The sequence below is a fragment of the Podarcis bocagei genome (assembly GCF_964188305.1).
Source record: "Podarcis bocagei genome assembly, chromosome: 13".
In the NCBI taxonomy this organism is placed as follows: Eukaryota; Metazoa; Chordata; class Lepidosauria; order Squamata; family Lacertidae; genus Podarcis; species Podarcis bocagei.
Window position 1 is genome coordinate 38,875,088 of NC_138138.1, and position 23,646 is coordinate 38,898,733.

Below are 23,646 nucleotides of genomic sequence, written 5' to 3' on the forward strand. Positions count from 1 at the left end.
CTGGTGACTTTACTATTAAAAGACCGAAAGCGGCTGCACACATTATTTGATTAGACATAAGCCTTAAGATATCTTAAAGAGTACAGTGGTACCTCAGATTAAGTACTTAATTCGTTCCGGGGGTCCATTCTTAACCTGAAACTGTTCTTGACCTGAAGCACCACTTTAGCTAATGGGGCCTCCTGCTGCCGCCATGCCACCGGAGCCCGATTTCTGTTCTTATCCTGAAGCAAAGTTCTTAACCTGAGGCACTATTTGTGGGTTAGCAGAGTGTGTAACCTGAAACCTATGTAACCCGAGGTACCACTGTATATACACACTCAAGTGTGTCATGTGTGAATGTGACAAACAGCAAACAGATTTATTACCAGCACATGCTTGTCAACTTCGTGTTGAGTGGTACACCCAGGTTCGAGACTGCATAGCACCTCAAATGGCCTGTTTTCTATTTTGATCAAATTTTTTAAAAAGTGTTTCCAAAGGGTCAACATACACTATTCCAGAGGCAACTGTACCACTTTTAAAAGGTCTTGTAGTAAAGATAAACATCTCTTTGCCACTGCTACTGCTTCTAGGCTTCAGGTCTGTTTGTTGCCAAGTTACTGCCTTTGTTCATGGGACAAGCCATCCGGAGAAATCATTAATCCATGCCCAGCCTTGTCTTAGTTCCTTGTTCCTTGTTCGTTCTACTGGCAAGAGTAAAGTGCACTGAACAGAAACTAGAGAAATACAACCTGCAGCTATGGGCGACGGCCAGGAAAGCAGTTATGAGAGGAGAGAATACAAAGCAGGTATGTGGTGGTCTTTTCCCCCTATAGATTGCTGGTTTGATCTGGGACTGATTGGTCGCAAAAATCCTCTAGCTTTTGAAATCTGTTGTTACTCTACCACTGTCACCGCCTGATCTGGAAGCATTGTGTGCTTCTGCAAACGGAATCCTGGAAGGGGTTGGAATGCGATTTAATTAAGAGCATATCTGAAAGCGAGAGAATGGAATCAGCTTCCATTTGCCGGGCCACTTTTTAAAAAAAAGACTTATGAGGAAAACTCATCAGCAGTTGGGGAACCTCTGGTTCACTATAATCGACTTTTCAGGAAGGGGATGGTATAAACATATCAGGCCCTCTTAAGGAGAGATGCTGTGGAATGTGACAGCGAACATATAGATAGAATCTGGGGCCTTCTAGTGAAGGGCATGTAATGGTTAATAATAACAGCCCCAGAGCTACAATTAATTAATTAATTTTATAATGAATGATTTTAGAGTGTTGTTTGTGCTGTACTTTTGTACTGTTTTATTGTTCTTAGCTGCCCTGAGCCCGGCTTCGGCTGGGGAGGACAGGATATAAATAAAATTTTATTATTATTATTATTATTATTATTATTATTATTATTATTATTATTATTATTTCCCAGAGTGGCTTAACAATCCTCCTTCACAGGGAAATGGGAACTGTAGCCATGGGAGGGGAATAAGGAGGTCTCTGAACAATTCTCAGCAACCTTATCAGTTCCCAGAATTCTTTGGGGAAGCCATGACTGTTTAAAGTGGTGCCATAATGTTTTACATGTATGGTGTCAGTGTGGCCTAGAAGGGGTCAGCAAACTTTTTCACTAGGTCCCTCAGACCTTGTGGGGGGCCGGACTATATTTTTTTTTGGGGGGGGGGATGAATGAATTCCTATGCCCCACAAATAACCCAGAGATGCATTTTAAATAAAAGCACATATTCTTCTCATGTAAAAACACCAGGCAGGCTCCACAAGTAACTCAGAGATGCATTTTAAATAAAAGAAGACATTCTACTCATGTAAAAATATGCTGATTCCCAGGCCGTCCACGGGCCAGATGTAGAAGGCAATTGAGCCGGATCCGGCCCCCGGGCCTTAGTTTGCCTACCAATGGCGCCTAGATAGTATGTTGGATTTTTCTATATGCATGCATTGATATCTGGTGCAGGGTGCATTGGAAATGGGCTGCTGCTTCCTGAGCCATGAATGCCTCCCGTCTTATTCTGCTTCCTCTCTCCAGGGTCCAGCTGGGGTCGCCATGGCCCGCCATCTCTCTATCTCCAGCTGCCAAGCAACCAGACACTGCGTTTCCGTGGCAACAAGGCAGCGGCCTGGGGAGCCGCTTGGGAGGGGGCATCCAAACCTGAGGTTGACCCTCAGGAACTTGTCCCGGAATTTGTAGGAGGGGAGGAAGAGGAAGACAGCAAGCCACTGAAAGAGCTGCCCCTCTGCCTTGAGGAGAAACGGAAGCTCAGGTAGTGCCAGGACACCTGGGTCCTTGAGAAGGGGATGAGGACTGATACTCAGAAAACTCAAGGTGCTGCAGGCTTGGGCAACCTGTGGCCCGAGGGCACATGCAACCCTCAGCTTAATTTAATGTAGATGTTGACCTTATCTGCATACACACCCAGTGGTGTATCGTGGGTTGTCAGCACCCGGGGCAAGGCAAGTAATTTGCGCCCCCTAACCCGTGGATTTGCGCCCCCTAACCCGAACCCCCAGATGTTGCGCCCAGTGCGGCCAGCCCCCCCTGCACCCCCCACGCTACGCCACTGTACACACCATAACATTTAAAGCACATTCCCCTCCCCAAAGAATCATGGGAACTGTAGTCTACCCCCTCACAGAGCTACAATTCCCAGCACCCTGAATATCAAATGGGGGTGACAGAAAAAGAGGGAGGAAAAAAGGAGATGGCCCCGCCCACCTGTGGTTCTGACCAAACCTTTTTTCCCTGGCCCTTCCCCACCACCTGTATACAGCCCCTGACAGGAAAAGAAGACCCCAGGTTTTCCAAACATTCTCATGGGGCAGAGAAAAGGGAAGCAAGAACATCTGGGAAAGAAAATAAGTGTTTGATGAATTTCTTCTAAAAGACAGGTGTGCCCAGTTGGGGAGGGACGCAGGTTGCAAGGGGAGGGTACTACACAGCAACCAATGCTTAATCTATAGGTCACAGCCACATCCATGTGAAGCACACGGCTTTCTCCAAATAACTGCGAACTGCACTTTGTTCACTGGGAAATGTTGGGAAGTGCTCTGTGGAGGAAACTACAGATCCCAGGGTCCTTTAGGAGAAGCCATTTGCTGTGTGGATGTGGCCTCCGTGACACATTTGTGTGGAAAATTAATTCACATGTAGAGAAGCTGAGGGACAGCGTTTTATAGCGTTTTGAGATATGGTGCTGTATTAGTTCATGTCGACGCTCTGAGGTTCCCAATAAGCCACCTGGGCTCTTTTCCTCCTCCCTGACCCTCCACCCCTTTTCAAGAGTTCTTCAGGAGCAAGCAGCCAGCAGGCTGAGCGGTTGGGAGCTCTGGCATGTGTGGAAGCGGAGGACACTCCGGCGTGTGAGGAGCCAAGCGAGCTCAGCAGTCGCCTATGGAGAGATGTGGAGGAGCACGCTTCGCCACATTGGAGGTATGGGGAAGGGGCTCTTCAATGTTTAGTGGTGAGGGGGACAGAGTAGGACATGTTTTGTGTTTCATGGGCTCCGACTTGTCATCTTCTCTCCGCACAGGCCAGTTTGGAACAGGGATCCAGTCCTACTTTAACTTTCTCCGTTTTTTGGTCTTGATGAATTTTGTTGCCTCCCTGCTGGTGGCGGGGTTTGTGATTGCTCCGAATGCGGCCTTTGAAGCCTTGTCGCTCAATCGGACAAGTCACCAGAACAGCAGTTTAGGTAAGCCATTGAGTAAGGAGGGATCCTGATTAAGGTAAGGAGTTATTTAACTCTTTAGCAGGAGCTGGGCTTCCAAGGTTTATTGAGGCATGACATTTCTCTTCGAACAGGACTCCTGTGCCTTGGACAGGCAGAAGTTAAACAGGTGTAGCTTCTCCATCACAGCATTTCTGTGGTGTGTGACCTGGTGTATTTCTAAGCCCGTCATGCTTTTCAAAAAATATTTTTTTAAAAAATTACACCCCACTGGGAAGGGGAATGGAGCTAAGAGGGCTGAATCACGGACTCCAGGAACCAGTTCTGTAGAAGGGAAGGAAACTATTTTTATTAGAAAAGGGGTACCACAAGCTCAGATACTTTGGTCCTGGTCTTGTTATTTTCTTTTTGAGCCCCTAGGCAGGAATGTGTTATGCTGCACTCAAATAAAACAACTCACCCCTCAAACTCTGTAACAAAGAGACCTTATTTTTGCATTCAAAAATATATTATGCAAACACTAATTATGTTTCCACATAGTTACCTTGTTCTCCATGATTTATTGAGTTTTTCTGATTCAGATCTGAAATAATGGAAGCAGACATCTGTTGTGTGTGCATGTGTTATGGTGATGACATAGAGGAAAAGGAGTAGTAGGAAAGTATGGAAACATCTCTGTGACACTAAGGGCTAGGCACTTATTTCTAAAAGTTTGAAGCTGAGCTTCTCCAGATCCTCCGTCCCCAGGAATATATGCGAGATATTGCACCTATCTACCAAATCCACGGAATGTACAGCCCTATTCTTAAAGCAGATCAAAGTATCTCCCTTTCCACCCTATCGGATCCCAGGACTCTTGGGTTCACCAAGAGATTAACAGGGTCTAACAGGCTAGAGTGTAATAGGCTTCAGGACTCCTTGATTCTGTGGGAATGGGAATGGAACAGGGACAATGATCTCTTCTTTCTTCCCTTTCAGTGAATGAAGCTTGTCTGGCTTACAACCCCACACCCAGAGGCTTGGTCACCTTTTTTTCCTACGTAATGGACCTTCTGTCAGGCAAGGTGAGACGCTGTATCCCCAAGAAGAAACTGGAAGGCTGCAGCAGTGACCCATTTTCAGACTTGGTGTTCATTTCTCTCCCTGACAGAGTTTCATGGAGCTCACCTACCTCTTCTACGGCTACTACCAAAATTCAGCTGTCGATTTTGTCGGCTTCTCATACAACTGCCCTCTGGCGTATGTACTGACAGCACTCTTCTACCTCCACTTCTCCCTGATGTGGATTGTACGGAGGTGAGGGCAACTTCAAGCCATCTTCCACACACGCCAGACAGAGAGCTCCAGCTCCAGGAATCACCTTCTTCTTTCTCTCCTACCCACCTTCCATAGATCAGTCTATTGCCTCAAACGTAGCCTGGTTAGTGAAGATGCTTCCCTCGGATCCTACAGCAACAAAGTCTTTGCCGGTTGGGATTTTGGCCTGGTGGAGCGCAAGGCGGCGCAGTTAAAGCACAACAGTATTCGCTACGAACTGCGGGTAAGACAAAGCAGGCAAGCCAGAAAAAGAGCTTGAGGCTTGCTAGTTGGCACTTAGGATTTGATTTCAGGGGTCTAGTACAAGGTCTACTCATGGCCTCAGGCAAAGATGTAGACAAGGATGGGGAACTGGATCTGGCCGTCAGGATAGATCAGGCATAGGCAAACTCATCCCTCCAGATGTTTTGGGACTACAACTCCCATCGTCCCTAGCTAACAGGACCAGTGGTCAGGGATGATGGGAGTTGTAGTCCCAAAACATCTGGAGGGCCGAGTTTGCCTATGCCTGGGATAGATCATTATCTCCTCCACCCACTGTGGACCAGCTTTGACAGGTGAGCAGCAGCACCCATCTGTCAGTCACCTGACATCACCATGATGTCACACATGATGTCAGACATAGGGCAAGGAGGTGTGGCCTGGCTGAAACGGCCTGGTGGGCCAAATGGGGAACCTGGTAGGCTTAATTAGGTTTTCTCCTCCTTTGGCTTAGATCCTCCCTCACCTGCTTTGCTCCAGCCCTAACGGGAGGAAACCCAAAGCTCATCTCCCAGAATTCCCACATCACACGTAGCTTGATCCTATCTCTTCCTAATTCCAGTGACAAACTGTTCTCTGCCTGCTACCCTCAGCTAGAGATTTGTCACCTTTCCTGAAGTCTACTTCAGGGAACCTGTGCCACCACCTCTGTTTTGTTGGATTCCAACTCCTGTCAGCCCTAGCCAGCATGAACAGTGGCCAAGGCTGACGGGAACTGGGGTCCAATGACATCTGGAGGGCCAAAGGCTCCTCATTCCTGGTCTAATGGGTGCCTCCCCAGACAACTGGAGAGAGATTCCTCCCAGAGTCACTCGAGCTGATGAAACATCAACTGTTCCCTCTGGGGTTATTTGCCTAACAAAGCTGGTAAGTAGCCACCAACTTTGTTAGGCAAAATAACTCCAGTACTACAGTAATTTGGTCGCTAAAAATGGCAGCTAGGGTTGCCATCTCCCACCCCACATCCCCTCAAGCTCCAGTGCTTTTCAACAGCTCTGTCAAGAGGGTGAAATTCAACAGGTGTCGTTTTCTACCCAGTTCTACTTTGCATGCTGCATACTATGCTTGTTGAAATTTCTGCCTAGTTTGCTGTTGGTTAAAAGCTACCAGAGCTTCACCAAAAAGGTGGCAATGTTAAGTACATTTGCCTTCTTAACTCCCCATCGAAGCACTGCTTTTTAGCAGTTGAATGGCAGGCAGAAATTCAACAGAGGCATCTTCTTCATCTGCATCTGGCTTTATTGGATTTCAGCCTGCTTTCCCCCCCGCCCTGTGCTGCAGGGTGGGACAGCTGAAAGCTGCTAATTGCATTTCAGCTTTTGACAAGACTTGCTAGCAACACATAGAACAAGCACTTTGATGGCTTTTTTTTTTTTTGTCCCTGGAGTTAACTAATATCCAGAACAAATGAAGATTTGGATAGGAACAATCTCACAGGAGATGCACACTGCTTATCCCTGCCCCACCCAACACCCTAGGGTGCTCAAGGGTCTCTTTCTCACCTCTTCCTCCCCATTTCCAGATGGATCTAGAAGAGGAGGCAGTTCGCAGGCGCCAGGCAGAGATGACCACGGCACAGCGCACAAGGCTCTATGTCCTCCGTGGGGTGCTCAATATTCTGGTTGTGGGTCTGCTAGGAGGATCTTTCTACTGCATCTACCTGGCAGCGACATATTCCCAGTCACTTCTGGGAGGGGTAAGGAAACGGCTCTCACTTCACACGCAGGAGGCAGTGACGGTCACTAACTTGGGTGCCTCAAAAAGATGATTAAGCAAATTAATGGAGGAGAGGCTATTGATGGCTATTAGCCATTATGGCCATGCTTTGTCGCCATGTCAGAAGCAGAAATGCTTCTGGATACTTGTTACTTTAAACCATAGGCAGGAAGACACTCTTGTGCTCAAATCCTGCTTGCTACTTTCCCATGGGCTACTTGAGAACAAGATGCTGGACTAGGTGGGCTATTGAACTGGTCCAGCAGGCTCTTTTTATGTTCTTAAGCTGAGGCATGTGGGTGATATTCCTGGGTTGACTCAGCACCATAGCTGTCAATTTACAGATTTGAAAATAAGGGACCAGCAGCCTCAAAAAATAAGGGCTCAGCAACCAAAATAAGGGATTTTCCAGGCACAGGTATGTTCAATTTCTGAGCCCCTCCGAGCCAAAGGCAGAAAGCCCAGCCAGCAGCCAAACGAAGCCTCAAGCGGTGGTTTCCACAGCGCAGCAACCCGGCAAAGGGGATGCAGCAAGGAAAACCACCGTCACCTCTCTGCTGGGAAGCGCTGAGCAAAGGTGAGTCCCCAGGCAACACGGCCGGGCACAAGGCATGCAAGCTCCACCCCCCAGTCGTTCTTAGACTCCTTATTGGGTGAGCAACGCAGCCAAGCAACACAGTTGGAGCCTCCCTCCTCCCTGGCCGGAGGGAGGGAGGGAGAGGAGCTGCTTCCTTTGAAACCCTGTAAATTTAAGGGACAGCAGCAGGACATGGTGCTGGGATAAGGGAGTTTCCCGCCAAATAAGGGACGGTTTACAGCTATTCTCAACACTAGCCTTCCCATTGTCTAGATGAACAGTCCAAGTACTGGGGGGGGGGGGATGGACTGAGATTCTGCTTTGCAATGGCTCTGTGTCTTTAACAACTGCACAGCAGACAGAAATTCAGCCAGCATAGCTTTGCCCATCGGTGCCTCACCACCTGCCTACTGAAGTTCTGCATGTATGAAGCCCGGTTTCTCACTCTCGGAGAAGGCAGATACAAACCTTGCTCCATTTCTCACTGCAGCCTTCTTGCCCCCAGATTAACCTCTCTCTTTCTCTCTCATTCTGCAGACAGACTCCCAAGTCAAAGGCCAGTTTGTCCTGGAGCTTCTGGTGGCTTATCTCCCGTCTGTTGTCATCACAGCTGCCAACCTCATTGTCCCAATGATCTTTGAGATCATTGTTCAGCTAGAGAAATACCCGCTCAGCTTCCAAATCAAAATCACGCTTCTCAGGTACAGGAAGTGCTGAGTCCTTGGGAGTGCCTGGGACACACCAGCCTCCTCTTGCAGAGGCACCTGTAGCTTCCACCTCTGAGTGATGGACAGGACTGGATTGAGCATCATGCTACGCAGGCTATAGGGTGGGAGCCAAGGCCATCAGTTCCCCTTAGTGAACAGTAGGGAGCCTGTCTGGATCACCGTAGCCCCTGAATTATTTTCAGCTCTGTTCTGAATCATAGCCAGGGCCAGATTAACAATCATGCTAAGTAAGTCGCAGAATGGGTGCCATTTACAATGTTTCTGTGAGATCTCCATTGTCAGCCATTGCTTCCTGCAGTTCCTGAATTCTCTTTGCAGGAACTGTACCATCATAGCCCAGGGATCATGCCTGGCTAGTGAAGTCAGGCACTAGTTGAGGGCTGGGTTGGCTTCAGGGGCCTGAGACTAGGCCCTGAGTGGGGCAGACGGTCAGTTCATGCTCTCATTTTGCATCAGGCTCATTCAGGCTGCAGGCAGCAAGGGCCAACAGAGCTGGAACATAACAAAATTGCATCATACTGTGAGTCTGACCATGGGTCCATCTAGCTCAGTGCTGTCTACACAGACTGGCAGCAGCTCTCCAGGGTTTCTGATGGAACTCTTGTAGCTTTACCTAGATTTGCCAGGGATTTGAACTTTAGAAGACCAGGAACAGGCCACCTCTCCCCCACCCACCCACCATTTTCCATGGTCAGTTGGCAAACCTACATATCAATCTTTCTGTCTGATAGGAGCGTCTTCCTCCGTCTTGCAAGCCTGGTGGTTCTTCTCATTTCTCTCTGGAGCCAGATCACCTGTGGTGGAGATCCACAGAACCCTGAGTGTCAGAAATGTGGCTATAACAATCATCTCCATCCGGTGAGGTTAGAGGGAGACAAGAGGTTTGGAGCCAAGACTCCTGAGTTCTCTGGGTGGAGAATGAGTGGGCTAGAAATCGGGATGCCTTAGTTCCCTAAGAGGAGCTAGAATTCAGCTGGCAACTGCAAGAGGTGGTCCTTCCCTTGCGGGGGCAGAATTTTGTCCAGCAGGGTAGGGATCAGGAACCATGATATGAAAGTTTAGGTAGCTTAGAGAAAGGGCTGTTCTCAACTACGATTCCTCAATTACTGTATATGGGAGAGAAATTGTGGGGCTCTTTGAATGGAGCAGAGGGGAAATAGATAGTTATAAAATAAGATAAAAATATTGAGTGTTTTCCCTCCTGTCCTTCCAGTGCTGGGAGACCTCTGTGGGGCAGGAAATGTACCGGCTGATGATCTTTGACTTGCTTGTCATGCTGCTTGTCATGCTGTTTGTGGAGTTTCCAAGAAAGTAAGTGTTTGATACCCCCCATGTTAGGTTTACTTGCTTTCTTATATCCCACCCTTTGACTAGAGTCCTCAAAACGACTCCCATTGTTTATAAAATACAATTGACACACCATGGACCATATGCTAAAAAACCCCCACTACAACCAGCCCCAATGGAACAAGTGCCTCCCCATCTGATGTGCTTTCCCACACAGTATTGGTATAATAACATGGCCAGCATTAAATCATTTGGTTTGGAGATTTGTTTAATTTGGTGGTGGGGCTTATAGTGGGGGACAGCTTTTGTGTCCTTCCTTCCTTCCTTCCTTCCTTCCTTCCTTCCTTCCTATGTGTTTAGTTTGGCCTGCCAGCTGAGAACGGATTGTTTCCACACCAAGAATTCCCATACTGTCTGTTATTTCCTCACTTGAATCCAGTGGATTCACTCTGTGGAATCAAGTCAACATTGTTGCCCTCTGACTGTATTCCATTGCTTTTGTGTTGTTCTCCTATCTTTCTTCAAACCTGCTTTCTCTGCCTTTCTTTCATTTAAAATGCAGTTACAGTACCAACCTGTTCTATGTTCTAACAAAATGCTATTGAAGCTCTTAAGGGTTCCTGTGGCTTTAAGGAGCAACTTCCTCCTTACCCCCACTTTCCTATTGAGCATGGTAATACTGTAACATTGCACGATGACAGCTTTTTAATTGCTTCCTAATTATAAGGGGAGAAGTGGGGGAGCTTCCATTACTGATTTCCCCTCATTATTATTTTCTTTTCATGTTTAAATTATGAGATAGAGCTCTGTTGAAATAAAACTAGCAATAATAAAGTCTGCTACATCCCAATACAGGAGTCAGAATGCACCATCAGACTTGATGTCATCCCTGTGTTTGTGTCATGTAATAAATTACTTTGGCTGCAGTCCTATACCCTTACTGGGAGTAAGCCCTGCAGAACCCAGAGGGACTTGCCTTTTGAACACATGCGTTTAGGATGGCGTGATTTTCCACACAGAGTAATTAAAATACAAACAATAATGTTGGTTTGTTTTTGTTTCTTCTTCCCACTCCCCACATCTGTTATGCTGATGTTTAGGCCCTTCTATCCCACACTAACCTCATTCACTCAGGCTCCGAAAATCTGAAGCAAGAAAGGCTCAAAAGCAATTTTAGTATTTTGTATGAAAATGGCGTTTTCCTAGCACGCACCCCTGCCTCAGTTCCTGTACCCGCCAGTGCTGTTTAAAACTTGTATACATTTCAGAATAATTAGCATACTATATAATAAAACCATTCCCCACCACCACCCTTGGGAAGATGCAAGCCTAGCTGAGTGTATAGCAACCAAGGGTGCCAACTTGAATAAAATATTTGGGAGGCTCACCTTGTGATCACAATACTTTGTGTGCATACATCATTTGAATGGCAGTGCCCATTAACTTTGCGGGAGCTCAGCCCCCTCAAATGTTTTTTTTTAGGGCGCTCAGAGGGAACTTGGCCCCTAGGAGTTGGCTCCTATGATAGCAACAGAGTCCTGGGCACCAGTGGTGTAGCAGGTAGGATGTTCTACCTGCTAGGTAGACTTAGGAAGACCTAGATTCCTATCCTACTGTGGCCATGAATCTCAGTGGCCTTGGGCCAATCACACAGGTTGTTATCTTCAACTTAAGTTCTACTCAAGAGTAGGCCCACTGAAATGAATTAAGTTATTCATGCTCATTAGTTTCAATGGGTCTCCTCTGAGTAGGACTAACACTGGATACAGCCCTTTCCCAGTTTTTTCAACCTTAGGTTCCTAAATATTGCTAGACTTCAACTGCTGTCATCCCTGACCATGGGCTATACTTACTGTGGATGATGGGTGTTGTTGTCCAACAACATCTGAGAGACCCAAGGTTGAAGAACACTTGGACTGAGCCAGACCTACTTCACAGGGTTGCAGCAAGAATAAAAGGAGGTGTGGGGTGGACCATTATTTGCCACTTTGAGCTTCCCGGAAGAAATCTGTAGTATAAATGGAATGAATGACTGGAGGAACAGAAGAGCACGTATTTGTGGCGGGGCTGCAGGTGTCAGATGCCGCCTGTGGGATCCATGCCTGCCTTCAGCTTCTTTTCTTTGCCTTCTAGGTTGCTGGTGACTGCCTTCCCTACCTGCCGCTTGCTGAAATTCTGGGGGCAGCAGGAGTTTGTGGTGCCTGGCAATGTCCTGGACCTGGTGTATGGGCAGACCCTGTGCTGGACGGGGGTTCTTTTCTGCCCCCTGCTGCCTGTACTCAATACCATCAAGTATATTGTAGTCTTCTACTTGAAAAAGGTGACCCTCATTTAAAAGTTATGAATGTTCTCTGGCTATGAACTGGGCAGCCTTAGTTGCAAAGGATTCTGGGACATGTTCTAAGTGGCACACTTAGTTCAGTGCGCCATCTGGTCAGGCCTTCAAGGATCACAGCGGGAGGGTCTCCTGAGCTCTTTTGCATTTTCTTCCATCTTCCTTCCAGCTAACCCTCTATGCCAATTGTCGTCCGGCCGAACGGACGTTTCGTGCCTCCAGCTCCAACTTCTTCTTCCTGTTGGTTTTGCTTTTGGGTCTGGCTATTTCCTGTGTCCCTGCCCTCTACAGCATGTTTGTGTAAGTATAAATGCACCCCCTCTGAACCCAACCGCCTCCCAATAGCTGTAATAGAGCCATTTGCAGCCACAATTGTTGTTTGCTGCTGGCACATCTTGTGTCTTAAATCTGACTGTGGGGACTTAATGTGCTCCTTTGTGCAAAACTGCTTGCCCCCGCCTCTGAAAAAGGGAAACCCAGAAGGGCTGGCCAAAGTATAGTGAAAAACCAACACTATGTGGCTTACAAGATATGCACATGGGCAGTCAATGACCAAGGTCCTTGCAATGAAGGACATGACGACAGAATTAGAGAATTAAGAGCCTAAATGACTGGCTGCTCCATAAAGAATGGAGGGCTAAGTAGAGAGTTTGGAAACCATTAACGCAGTTGGCTTGGTAGGGTCTGCAGCTCAGTGTTGGAGAATGTGCTCATCATGCCTGGAACCACCAATTTAAAAATTATTTTGCGATGGGAAGAACTCTGTTCATCTAAAGCAGGGGTGAATAACCTGTTGCCCTCCAGATATTCCTGAACTACAACTCCCAGCAGCCCCAGCAAAGTTAGCCAAAGGCCAGCAATGATGTTGTCCTCCACTATCTGGAGGGCCAAATGTTCTCCACACCTGATCTTGGACAGCTTGGTGTCAGTCTGAGTAGGCAGTTCTGAGCTAGAAGGACAAATGGCCCGGCTCTGTAAAAGACAATTTTATACTGCTCCCTCATCTGAGTGAGAGAAGTAACTGAGCAAGGATCCCTTTGCTGTTAGATCTGAAGTTTCCCATTCCCACCCCCACCCCCAAAGATCTTGTTATGGGTTTGGAGGGTCAGTATGGATGATACCCATGGGGTCCTTTCAAATCTTATGTCTGTGGTCTTAGAATCTATGAGAGGGAACCTGCTGAATCAGTCAGATTAGTCTCTTTGTTAAAGGCCTTGGTTGGACAGTTAAGTAGTGCAATTTGCACAGGATAATAGAATCATAGAGTTGGAAGGGACCCTGGGGGGTCATCTAGTCCAACCCCTGCAATGCAGGAATCTCAAGTAGATCATACATGACAGATGGCCATCCAGCCTACCCAAAGAGGAGACAAATGAGTGAGCCTTTTCCAACCTCACCTTGCTGGAGGTCGTCGTTATCCTTGTAGCTGTTTCAACAGACAACTGGCCCTGCAGAAGCTGGCAATATTTTCATGGTAGCTTTTGATGCTTTTCATTTGTGTTAACCTTGAAGTTGCCCTTCACACCTGCCGCTGCCAATTCTTCTGCTTTATCCCTGCTCTCTCTCCTCCAGTTTGCCTCCTTCGAAGGCCTGTGGTCCATTCCGGGGGGAGCCCACTATGTGGAACACTGTCAGCAGTGCTATCTCTGAGTTACCCCGCCCTGCCCGGGACTTCTTTGGCTATGTGGGCTCCATAGCATTTGCTGTGCCCTTGTTCCTGCTATTGAGGTGAGAAGGAGCTGGGTATCGGAATGGGATGCTAGTGTGGTAAGGTTCAGGTATGGATTTGAGGAGTAAAAGAGAGAGGTCTTCTGAGTCCAGAGTCCGTCTTGTGGAATGGAAAACACTGATTTATTTAAATTCTTTTTACCCCATTGTTAAGGTGCAAAAGACACTCAGCATGGCAGTTTACAATGATCACTAGTAAGATGGCCCCTCTCCTCAGGTTTACAGTCTAAAGAGCACAGCACAAAAGGAAATAAAATTGGGAGGGAGGAGGAAAAAAACCAAACACAGGTGCTAGTTTTAAGTTACAAAGTTATTTGGGGTTCTTTTGCTGTGTGGGGAAGCAAGTTCTCTATGGTTGATCCTTCTCTGGTTGATCCCCTCCTTGCTATTCTTCTTTTTGGGATATGGAGGGAGCAGCCTCACAGCACAATGGTCCCCTGATGGCAGAGACCATTGTGTGCTGTCTTTCACCTGTATAGTCTCAGGGGAACTGCAGTGCCATTGCCACCTGTCTTCTCTCATCTGTCTTTTTTTCTTTTTAAACCTTCCTAGCATCCTCATGTTCTTCCTCAAGGCACTGGCTGACTCCTACAGCTCTGTGGTCAAAGGCCTTAAATGGCAGCTCCGTTTGGTAAGTGGTTCCCAGCAGGTTGGGATAGCCAGTGTGATGCCTTTCAGGTGGTTTGGACTGCAACTCCCACCTTCCCCATCCAGCATGGTCAATGGTGAGGGATGATGGGAGTTGTAGTCCAACAATATCTGGAGGATCCCACATTGTCCACATCTGACAAGGGTCACAGTTAAAGAATGGGTGGGTAGTGCAATCCACTCTCGATCAATTTTATTCTATATAGCCAAAGGCCTTTACAATGGACGACAGAGAATAAAAGGAAACTTTCATCTAAAATCATAAAATGTAACCTGTAGCAGTTTACAGCATCAAAAGAAATTTACAACATACAAATTTAAGATTGGAGTGCATTCACATAGCTGGAACGGAGCTTCTTGGCTGCCAATGCAAATTTGGCTACCTGGTGTGTAATATATAGATGTTTATCTGCTATGAGTTCCACTGTCACTTCCTGTGCAGATCGACCTGGAAGCCAATTAAGAATTGGCGATATAAATTTTCCTCCAGGCGTTGTATACAAGGGGCAAATCCAGCGTTGACAGGTTCAAATTGGCAGACTCAGAGGAGGAAGAGATTAACAGTGTGGTGCACACATTGATAAATGTTTTGGAAACTGAGATAATTTCCTCTCTGTTAATTCTGTTATCAGTGGCCACCAAAAAAGTTCAGTGGGAGAGATTCAGTCTCTGGCTTCGTTGATAGAAGGGCTGGGAATACAACGGCCACTTAAGCATCAGTCAAAGAGAAGACACTGCTTTGCATAAAGTTTACACATGCATAGATCAGAGGTGAAAAATAGCTGTCAAATGCAGCCCTTCAAGCCTCTATCTGGTCCTCAAGTCTCTTCCCCAGGCCACCGCACACACTTACCCTGGCTTTTGACACTTGAGGTGTATGCTTTTAGGACTCAACTTACTATCTTCTGCCAGTATCAGGAGGAGACCTCTGCTGCCAGCCACAGTAACCAGTGTGATGCTAGAATAATCTAACTTGCTATTCAGTAGTTTCTTTAAAGATGTCTGTCCCATCACTATCCTGGTTGTGTGTTGAGGGGGGGGGGAGAGATGGGGGGGGAAGAGAGAGAAATTGTGGTAGGTGAACTCCATCCAAAATGGAGGGAGAGGGGAAAGGAAACCTAGTAGCATCCTCTCACCATCATTTCCAAAGTTGAGGGACGAATTTTATTTCTTCTCCCTCTTAGAAGAAAGGCAGATCTCATTTTTTTATTATTAAAAAGGAAGATTAAATGCTGAAAAATGTTAGTGATTATATGGGCTCCTTCACTCAGTGCAGTATAGGAGAGATGATGAGATAAATGCCATTGTTTTTAATTTTCTCTTTCTGTCCTTCAGGAGGGTCAGGACAAACTTTTCCTGGTGAAACAGATCTCTGAGCTGAGCCAGTGAACCAAATGGATGCATAATGAGAGATCTCTTCTTCTCATCAGAAAGAATGTTAGGATATCACTGATTTTGGCAGTATTGATTCTGCAGATTCCATCAGCTCTGTTCTTCGATGCTGGATCCCCTGGCTTTTTCACCATTCTTCATAGACAGGACTCTTGACCAATTTTGCTCTACGACAAATGTATTGTTATGTTTTATGGGTGCCAGAACGGTCCCATGTACACAGATCCTTGACCCAGCTTTGAAGTGAAATGCTGCTAGATATGTAACTGAAACAAGAAACAAACACCTGTTGGGAATTAGACTTCAGTGCTGCAATGAACCAGAGAACCATAGCTTAGTGGCAGAGCACCTGCTTTGCATGCAAAATATCTGAGGTTCAATCCCTGACATCTCTGGGTAGGACTGGGGAAGAGCCTGGTCTTAAAACATGGAAAGCAACTGACAGACAGTGTAGACATTACTGGGTAGATGGATTGATGGTGCGGTCTTGCCTTAAATCCTGGAAATAGGGTTGCCATATTTCAAGCAGTGAAAATTTGGACGGAAAAGTTGGCAAAGTTGTTGGACATAGGGCAACCCTACCCGAAAAGCTACAGTTCAGTCAGTACAGACTCACTAGACTAACTTGGAAGAAGGCCGCTTCCTGTGTTCCTAATAGCTAAAAAATATGTGCCCCCCCCCTTGGAACAATGTTTCAATATATGTAAATGTTATGCATATTCAATAAAATTTTATGCAATTTCTTAATTGGGTGACAGCCTACTAAGGAAGGAGACTTTGCACATTAGTTCAGGAAGAGTTGATACATATTGAAATTTATTTGTTTACCATTATGTAGTTATTATGAGTTCACCTGTGTTTTCTTAATGTATTTGATGAATGGTGAGTGGCTTTGGAATACTGGTGCTGAGGACACAACTGTGGCTGAAGTAGGAGAACTGCCTGCTTGGTAGGTGCACCCACCCTGTGGAACGGCCTCTCATCAGATATCAAAGACTTTAAAAAAATATGCATTTTTGTAGACATCTGAAAGCAGCCATGTTTCTGGAAGTTTTTAATGTTTCATGTTTGGTTTTGTCCCTTTATATTTTGTTGGAAGCTGCCCAGAGCAGCTGGGGTAGCACAGTCAGATGGGCAAAGTATAAGAAATAAATTCCTCCTCCTATAGCTACACAGGGCCTCACATGCAATTGATGGATTCAAGTACAGTATAACACATAATTGAAAACGTTTCAAAAAGTGTAGCTTTATGCAACGTGTGTTAAGGCAAGAGGGAAATGACTGTTTCGAATATATGAAGACTACTACTGAGAATAAGCGGTAGTCGGTTTATGTCGGAGACTAAAACGGGGGTCATTTTCCGTTTCTGATGTAACCTGGGCACACGTGCAATAGAAGCTATTATTGGAAGAAGACTTGTAACAATGTGTCGCAAGAACGCAGCACCTCCCGGGAAATCGGGGGTTTGATTTAGATGCAGTGACGCAGAGCCTAATAAATTCTCAGGCGCCGTTACTGAAACGAACGTGTGTGACTCTGCACCAATCAAGCCGCGGAACCAAAGGAGCACGAGCCAATCAGAACAAAGTACGAACTCAACATTCCGTCAGATTGTAAGAGCGGCGCGAGATGACGCAAGGGGCACGTACAGAGACGGCGCGAGCACCCCACCAATCAAAAGCAGAGGGCGGGACTAGACTGCCGGAGAATAGACTGACACCGGAAACGGAAGCTAGGAGGGCGGAAGCTTCGGAAAGAAACAGCAAGAGCCAGAATGAACATTCTTCCCAAGAAGTCATGGCACGTGAGGAACAAAGACAACGTGGCCAAGGTGCGGCGGGACGAGGCGGAGGCCGAAGCGCAGCGGCAGAAGAAGGAGGCCCGAGCACTACTCGCTGAACAGGAGGTACGTTGTCACCAAGGCGCATGCGCGAAGATTTGCGCGTGCGCAGTTTTCTAGTCTGCGCGATGTCTCCCTTGCGCATGCGCTTAGGCATCTACTCTACCAGTTTAAATTGATGTCAAAAGGCAAACATATGAGGATGGTGGTTGGGCGAGTGGAACATGGCGGAGAAAAGCCAGGCGAAGCGCTTACGGGTGGGAGAAGACAGGACAATGGACTGGCGCAAATGGAAGCAGGAAAAGAAGAAGGAGAAGAAGAAATGGAAGGAGCTGAAGCTGTTGAGGAGACTGGAGAAGAAGATGATGCAGGAAGTGGCAGAGAAACAGAAAGAGGAGGCAGAGCCCATTGAAGATAAAGGATGCAACTACACAGTCAGCGTCGCCCTTCCGGGCTCCATTCTCAGCAACACCCAGTCGGCAGAGTTGCGGACATACCTTGCTGGGCAGATCGCCAGGATTTGCGTCATCTTCTGCATGGACGAGATTGTGGTGTTTGATGAGCAAGGGGAGGATGCAAAGACAGTGGAAGGTGAATTTGAAGGGATCAAGAAGAGAGGTCAGGCCTGTGTGCAGCTGGCCCGGATTCTGCAGTACTTGGAATGTCCCCAATACATTAGGAAGTCTTTTTCCCCCAAACACCAGGACCTCCAGTTTGCAGGGGTCTTAAACCCCTTAGATAGCCCCCACCATGTGTGGATAGGTGAGGAATTGGAGTATTGGGAAGGAGTGGCTTTGTCATGACCCACCAAGCCTGGCCGGGGATCCTTTGTGAACTGTGGAATGCAAAAGAAGGTACAGATTGATAAGCAGCTGGAGGCAGGCCTTCGTGTTACAGTGCGTCTCAACCCACAGAAAAATCCAGAGAGCCAAACACAGAAGGGGGGTGGTTGTTTCATCACACCAGCTTCGAACTGCTTCTGGGCTCTACTGGGGCTACAGTGTCTGCTTGGCATCCTGTCTGAGTGTTGTGTTTGCTGAGTCCCCATATAAAGAAGGCTACGATCTCTCCATTGGAACCTCTGAGCAAGGGACCTCTGTGGACCAGGCAACACTGACTCCTTTCAGACATGCTTTGATAGTTTTTGGAGGCAAGCGTGGACATGGACCTGAACCTGGAGGTCACAGATCCAAGCACCTTGTTTGACTTTTATTTGAATACCTGTCCAGGGAAGGGCAGCCGCATCATCAGGACTGAGGAAGCAATTCTCATCTCTCTGTTGGTGCTGAGACCTCATATCAGTGAAGCAGTGAAGAAAGGCAGTGGCCTCCGAATAGAAGCAGAAACTCAAGCATCCAACACGGGCAGACCATCATCAATCTTTACCTCTTCCAGCCAACTTAAGACCGAAATGTGAAGCTGGACCATCTTCTCTCTCTGTTGGGAGGTCAGGAAACTCACCTCTCTGCTGCCACTGGATGGCAGTGAAACAGGTTGGAGCATCCAGACACAAACAGAGGGGGAAGGGGGAAAGGACTAGCTCAGTTGCCACTTCTCAGAATCATCAAACTTGGGAAACAGTGAAGACCTAAGTGTGGCGATTGACTGGGGGATGATGCCCTCTAGCCCAAATGCAATCTGTTGCAACCACATTCATGTTTAACACAGGAGCAACAACTTTATCCACAAAATTAAGACTGCTATACCTACAGTTTAAGAAGAAACGTATCAAGTGTGTGACCTAATGTGATAATATTCCAGTAGTATCTTGATCAATGAAATGGCCAAACCTTTTTAGGTGTAAACCAGTGGTTCCCAAAGTGGGCAATACTGCCCACTGGTGGAGGGCAGTGCAATTACTTAGCAGAGCAAAAAGGACTATCAGGTATTAAAAAGCTGGTATCACTGGATCAAGTTCATCAATTTTGTTGAATTAAATTAAATAGTTTTAATTGGGGGGAGAGGCAAACATATAAAAGTCAAGTATAATGAAGCACCTGAATTCATACACACTATTTCCAAAACTTGCTATATTAAATAGTTAACCACCAGTTACCATTGTTGTGAATGTCACTGTGCTTGATCCTGTATACATTTGAGCATTGAACAGAAGTGTTCCAGACATAAGATACCTCTTACATTTCATAGAATATTATATATATTTTTCTATACCCAGGAGTGTGTACATATATGCTACTCTGCCAACTATGGATAACATTTCATACATCAGATTTAACGGGCTGTAGTCCACAGAAACGTGTGTCACAATAAACCTGATAGTCTTAAAATGCCACACGAATTTGTGTTGCTGCTCTTGTGTTCATATTGTATATATACCATGTTGCTGCTTTTTTGTTTATAACACTTGCTCTTGACTTCTGTCCACCCAGTTATTTGTGAAAATACATGAATTTAAAAGTGGTGGGCTTAGTGGTTCCCCAATACATGCACACACTTAACATTTTTGCTTTGTCCCAGTCTTATTCTATCATAACTCCTGTCTCCAGTAATAGAATAGATTTATTGTTAATTTGACTGCAAAGTGGCTATCTTGCAATGAGTCACAGGCTTTTAGAGAATAATGTAAGAGATTGGAAAGGAAAGGGCAGGTTGGCTATCGTAGCAGAGAAATGTGCCACAGCATGGTAACTATGCAGGCAGGGACGGCAGGGAATTGCACCTTGGGCAAATTCTTCTCCTTTGATCCTAGGCCCGGACTGAATTCCTACGCAAGAAAGCACGCCTGTCAGCTCCAGGAGGTGATGACAGCAGCTCGGACATCCTCGCTTTAGGCTCAGAAAGGCCCTCACGCCATCTAAATCTCTTTCAAGAGTTGGAAGAAAGTGGCAACAAAGAATATGAGGAGGAGAAGAGGCAAGAGAAGGTAATGGGAGGAGGGGAGCTTGTTGTGGAGGCTTTCTTTTCACCAGCTGCAAACTTGGTGGTCTAAAGGGCTCCAACCCAGCCAGGGTGCAACATGAACTCCTTTGCCCCACTTGCAGAAAATAACTCTGGCAGAGTTGGTGTGGGGTGGTTTGGGTTCTTGCTACCCTCTGGCTGTGCAAGGGCAAAATGTGGAGGGCTTGTAGCATACATATTCAGGGGTTTATTTATCTGGCAAAGAAATTTATTTTTGAAGTATCTGTTCCCACGTGCCTGTCATACATATGGAACCCTGGTTTGCCATGTCCTTTGTGCTCGACGTGCTTCTCCTTCCAGAAAATATAGGCTTCCAGCTTCCACCCTTTTGGGTTAGCCTTCATTGTAATCTGTTACTGCCTGGTAAGTACTCACTGGAAGGAAAAGAATATACTGTAGTGAGGGCCAGTGAATGGTCTGGGAGCATTCAATGCTGTAACATTGTTGAAGCTAAGTGGATAGAGGGGACCTGAGCAGTATCTGGCTCAGGGATAGCCAATACAACCCCCTCCATATGTTGTTGGGACTCCAACTCCCATCAGCCTTAGTTAGCATGGCCAATGGTCAGGGATGGTGGGAGTTATAGTCAAGCAGCACCTTTGACTCCCCCAATATAGGGGAAATAGGGATGTAAGTTGACAGTCCATGGAGCAATCTCACACAGGCAGCATTAACAGTACTTCGAGTAACACTGCTTTGGGTTATTTCACTCCTCCCAGGAGCGTCGGGAAAAAGCTCTGGGTATCCTCACGTACTTGGGCCAGAGTTCAGCAGAGGCCCAGACGAGTCGTCCTTGGTACCAGGAGCTGCCAGAACGCAGTGAGGCCGTCGCCAAAGATGAGAAGCTGAAAGGGAAGTTGGATCCCCTGGCCGAGATGGAAAGGCACTTGTGGAAGAAGAAGGGATCCCACAAGAAAGATGGGAAGAAAGACAAGCGGGAGCAAAAAGGAAGCGGAGGAACTCTGGCTCTCGGGTGCGTTCCTTTAGCAGCCTAGGCCACAGCACAGGACACTGCTGCTCCTTCCTGCTGGCTGAGACTGGATGCCCCAGACAACAAACACCCACCCTTAGGAGGGGCGGGGGAGGGAAGCCACACATGTGGGAAATGCAAGGTGTGCGTTTCAGGTAGCACCTCCCAACTGTAGATGGCTGCTCTGAAAAGAGGAAAATGCTCTTTTGTATAAAGTAGAGGGGAGTTTTACAGAGCAGCAGTTACAGCCAAGTCTTAAGAAATAGGTCAATGAGTGTGAGGGGGGTCGTTTGCCTGCTTTTGTGCTGCTTCAAAGAATCCAGCTCTCAGAGATAAAAGACTTAACAGTAATTTGTCAAAGTAATAAAATTGACTCCTGCTCTGTTGCAGGGTGGGATATTGGCCCTGGAAAAGTGGTGGAGGGGGACTGGAAGTTCAGCCTTTAAGTATTGCCCCCTACTGACCATGCAGTGCCTTTGTCAGGTGTTGAAAGGAGAATATAGGGCAGGTGTGGGGAACCTTTGGCCTGACAGATGTTGCTGAACCTCAGCGCTACCCCTAAACTTACGTCCCCTCCCCTACATTTTATTGGCAATAGCCTCTGTTGCATCCCAGGACAAGAGCATAAAACAGCAGGAGAAGAGCACAAAACAAGAGATTCCTGTAGGCAGGATGGTGAGGATTACAGACATTTTGAGGGTCCAATCTACACTTCCGGACACGGGTGGCGCTGTGGGTTAAACCACAGAGCCTAGGACTTGCCGATCAGAAGGTCGGCGGTTTGAATCCCCATGACGGGGTGAGCTCCCGTTGCTCGGTCCCTACTCCTGCCCACCTAGCAGTTTGAAAGCACGTCAAAGTGCAAGTAGATAAATAGGTACCACTCTGGCGGGAAGGTAAACGTTTCCATGCACTGCTGTGGTTCGCAAGAAGCTGCTTAGTCATGCTGGCCACATGACCCGGAAGCTGTACGCCGGCTCCCTCGGCCAATAAAGCGAGATGAGTGCCGCAACCCCAGAGTCGGCCACAACTGAACCTAATGGTCAGGGGTCCCTTTACCTTTACCTATCTACACTTCAGTTTCTAACCCAGGCATGCGGAACCTCAGCCCCAGGCATAAACTCAGCCTTCTGGGGCTGTTTGGCTCTTGAGACTTTCCAGGCCGCATCCCTCTCACCAGCTCCACTTTGCACCCTTAAACTCTGATAGTTTTTGCTGCCTCAGATGGATAGAGGAGGATATGCAAGTGTAAAGAAGCTAGTCTATTGCGTACAAAGGTAAAATACATATTTTTTGCTTTTGTCTCTGGTCCTGCCTACCACCAGAATGCCCTCTGCCAACACAGCCTCTGGGCTGAAAAGGGCTCCAAACTCCTCTTCTTAAACCCTTTTGTTTCCACTTCAGGCCTGCCCCTTCCTCAGCATCGTCGTCATTGGAGCAACTGCGCCAGGAGAGGTTGCGCCGCGAGAAGGCAGAGCGAGCCCGCGCTGAGAGCCTTCTAGCCCAAAGGGCAGGCACCCTCCCACTCCAGGAGGAGGAAACGGACGAAAGAAAACGGGGCTACAACTCTCAGTTTAACCCGCAGCTGGCAAGAAAGAGGGTCTGGGAACCACAGTGAGGTGTCGTGCAAGTGTGATATTACCAGGCACTGCAATGAGACAATAGCAGTAGCAATGCTGTCAGGGAAAGCATGTTATCCTGCGGTATCAAGAGAGGAATGCTGTCAGAACCAATTTTCTTCAAGAGGAATATGCATAATTTTCTTCTTGCTCAGTGCAACATATTTATTGAATTCATACCCTGGCCTGGGGCGTGGACACGTTCTGGTCAATGTACGGTAATCAGGATTAGGCTGAGGAAGACTTTGGCATGTGGGCTTCAGTAATACACACACTCACCTTATCACTCGTTTTCTAGATTAGGGCTAGGTCAGAGGCTGCTCCACCAGCTATGGAATCAATCAGTTGCCTGCCTTGGGACCGTTGTGTACAATGGCAGCTGGATAACAAGTTCTGACTATTTACACCAGCCCCCCCCCCCCCCAAGACCTGAACTCTCCCTATTCATCTTTGTTTTCCTCAAGGAAATTGGTGTAGGCCAAAGCCTGTCAGTATCTATTGTGCAGGATATGTGTCAGTATCTACTGTGTTTTGAAATGGATTCTGGGCAATAAAGGACACACAACATCTGGTGCTTTGTGTTCATGAGTCTCCACAGGAAGTAGTAGCAGTATCATCCTTCCACCAAAACGGCTCCCG

The 23,646-nt window shown here is 47.0% G+C and overlaps 3 protein-coding genes and 1 long non-coding RNA gene across 5 annotated transcripts; 3 read left to right on the top strand and 1 right to left on the bottom strand.

The window, feature by feature from the left end:
• Positions 1-249: 249 nt before the first annotated feature.
• On the top strand, positions 250-16,402 carry TMC4 (transmembrane channel like 4). Of its 2 annotated transcripts, XM_081167117.1 has the most exons (16): positions 250-791; positions 2,032-2,266; positions 3,284-3,432; positions 3,533-3,694; positions 4,649-4,734; positions 4,821-4,966; positions 5,063-5,210; positions 6,771-6,944; positions 8,079-8,242; positions 9,001-9,127; positions 9,483-9,580; positions 11,690-11,876; positions 12,061-12,191; positions 13,464-13,619; positions 14,172-14,250; positions 15,603-16,402. In XM_081167117.1, the coding sequence occupies exons 1-16, from the start codon at positions 743-745 to the stop codon at positions 15,654-15,656; spliced, it is 2,145 nt and encodes a 714-aa protein (XP_081023243.1). In that variant the 5' UTR covers positions 250-742; the 3' UTR covers positions 15,657-16,402. The 2 variants fall into 2 exon arrangements, with proteins under 2 accessions (XP_081023243.1, XP_081023244.1); XM_081167118.1 differs by lacking the exons at positions 250-791; positions 2,032-2,266 and adding an exon at positions 2,607-2,891.
• Positions 16,403-17,355: 953 nt separating this feature from the next.
• Positions 17,356-23,576, top strand: LENG1 (leukocyte receptor cluster member 1). The gene is made up of 4 exons (XM_081167044.1): positions 17,356-17,565; positions 20,210-20,383; positions 21,138-21,391; positions 22,793-23,576. The coding sequence occupies exons 1-4, from the start codon at positions 17,434-17,436 to the stop codon at positions 23,004-23,006; spliced, it is 774 nt and encodes a 257-aa protein (XP_081023170.1). The 5' UTR covers positions 17,356-17,433; the 3' UTR covers positions 23,007-23,576.
• Positions 17,572-19,792, top strand: SPOUT1 (SPOUT domain containing methyltransferase 1). Its single transcript, XM_081167043.1, is given in 4 exon segments — positions 17,572-18,299; positions 18,303-18,428; positions 18,430-18,650; positions 18,652-19,792. Coding segments are annotated over 4 exon segments (1,188 nt in total). The 5' UTR covers positions 17,572-17,723; the 3' UTR covers positions 18,917-19,792.
• On the bottom strand, positions 21,031-22,924 carry LOC308571505. Its single transcript, XR_014001497.1, has 2 exons — positions 22,788-22,924; positions 21,031-21,386 (listed from the first exon to the last, which is right to left on the bottom strand). It is a non-coding gene; the product is annotated as an uncharacterized lncRNA (long non-coding RNA).
• Positions 23,577-23,646: the final 70 nt, after the last annotated feature.

Coding starts and splice junctions, on each gene's coding strand:
- LENG1 (XM_081167044.1), top strand. CDS start 17,434: ATGAACATTCTTCCCAAGAAGTCATGGCACGTGAGGAACAAAGACAAC. Junction 17,566..20,209: donor CACTACTCGCTGAACAGGAG/GTACGTTGTCAC, acceptor CTTTGATCCTAG/GCCCGGACTGAATTCCTACG. Junction 20,384..21,137: donor AGGAGAAGAGGCAAGAGAAG/GTAATGGGAGGA, acceptor CACTCCTCCCAG/GAGCGTCGGGAAAAAGCTCT.
- TMC4 (XM_081167117.1), top strand. CDS start 743: ATGGGCGACGGCCAGGAAAGCAGTTATGAGAGGAGAGAATACAAAGCA. Junction 4,735..4,820: donor TGGACCTTCTGTCAGGCAAG/GTGAGACGCTGT, acceptor TCTCCCTGACAG/AGTTTCATGGAGCTCACCTA. Junction 13,620..14,171: donor CCCTTGTTCCTGCTATTGAG/GTGAGAAGGAGC, acceptor AAACCTTCCTAG/CATCCTCATGTTCTTCCTCA.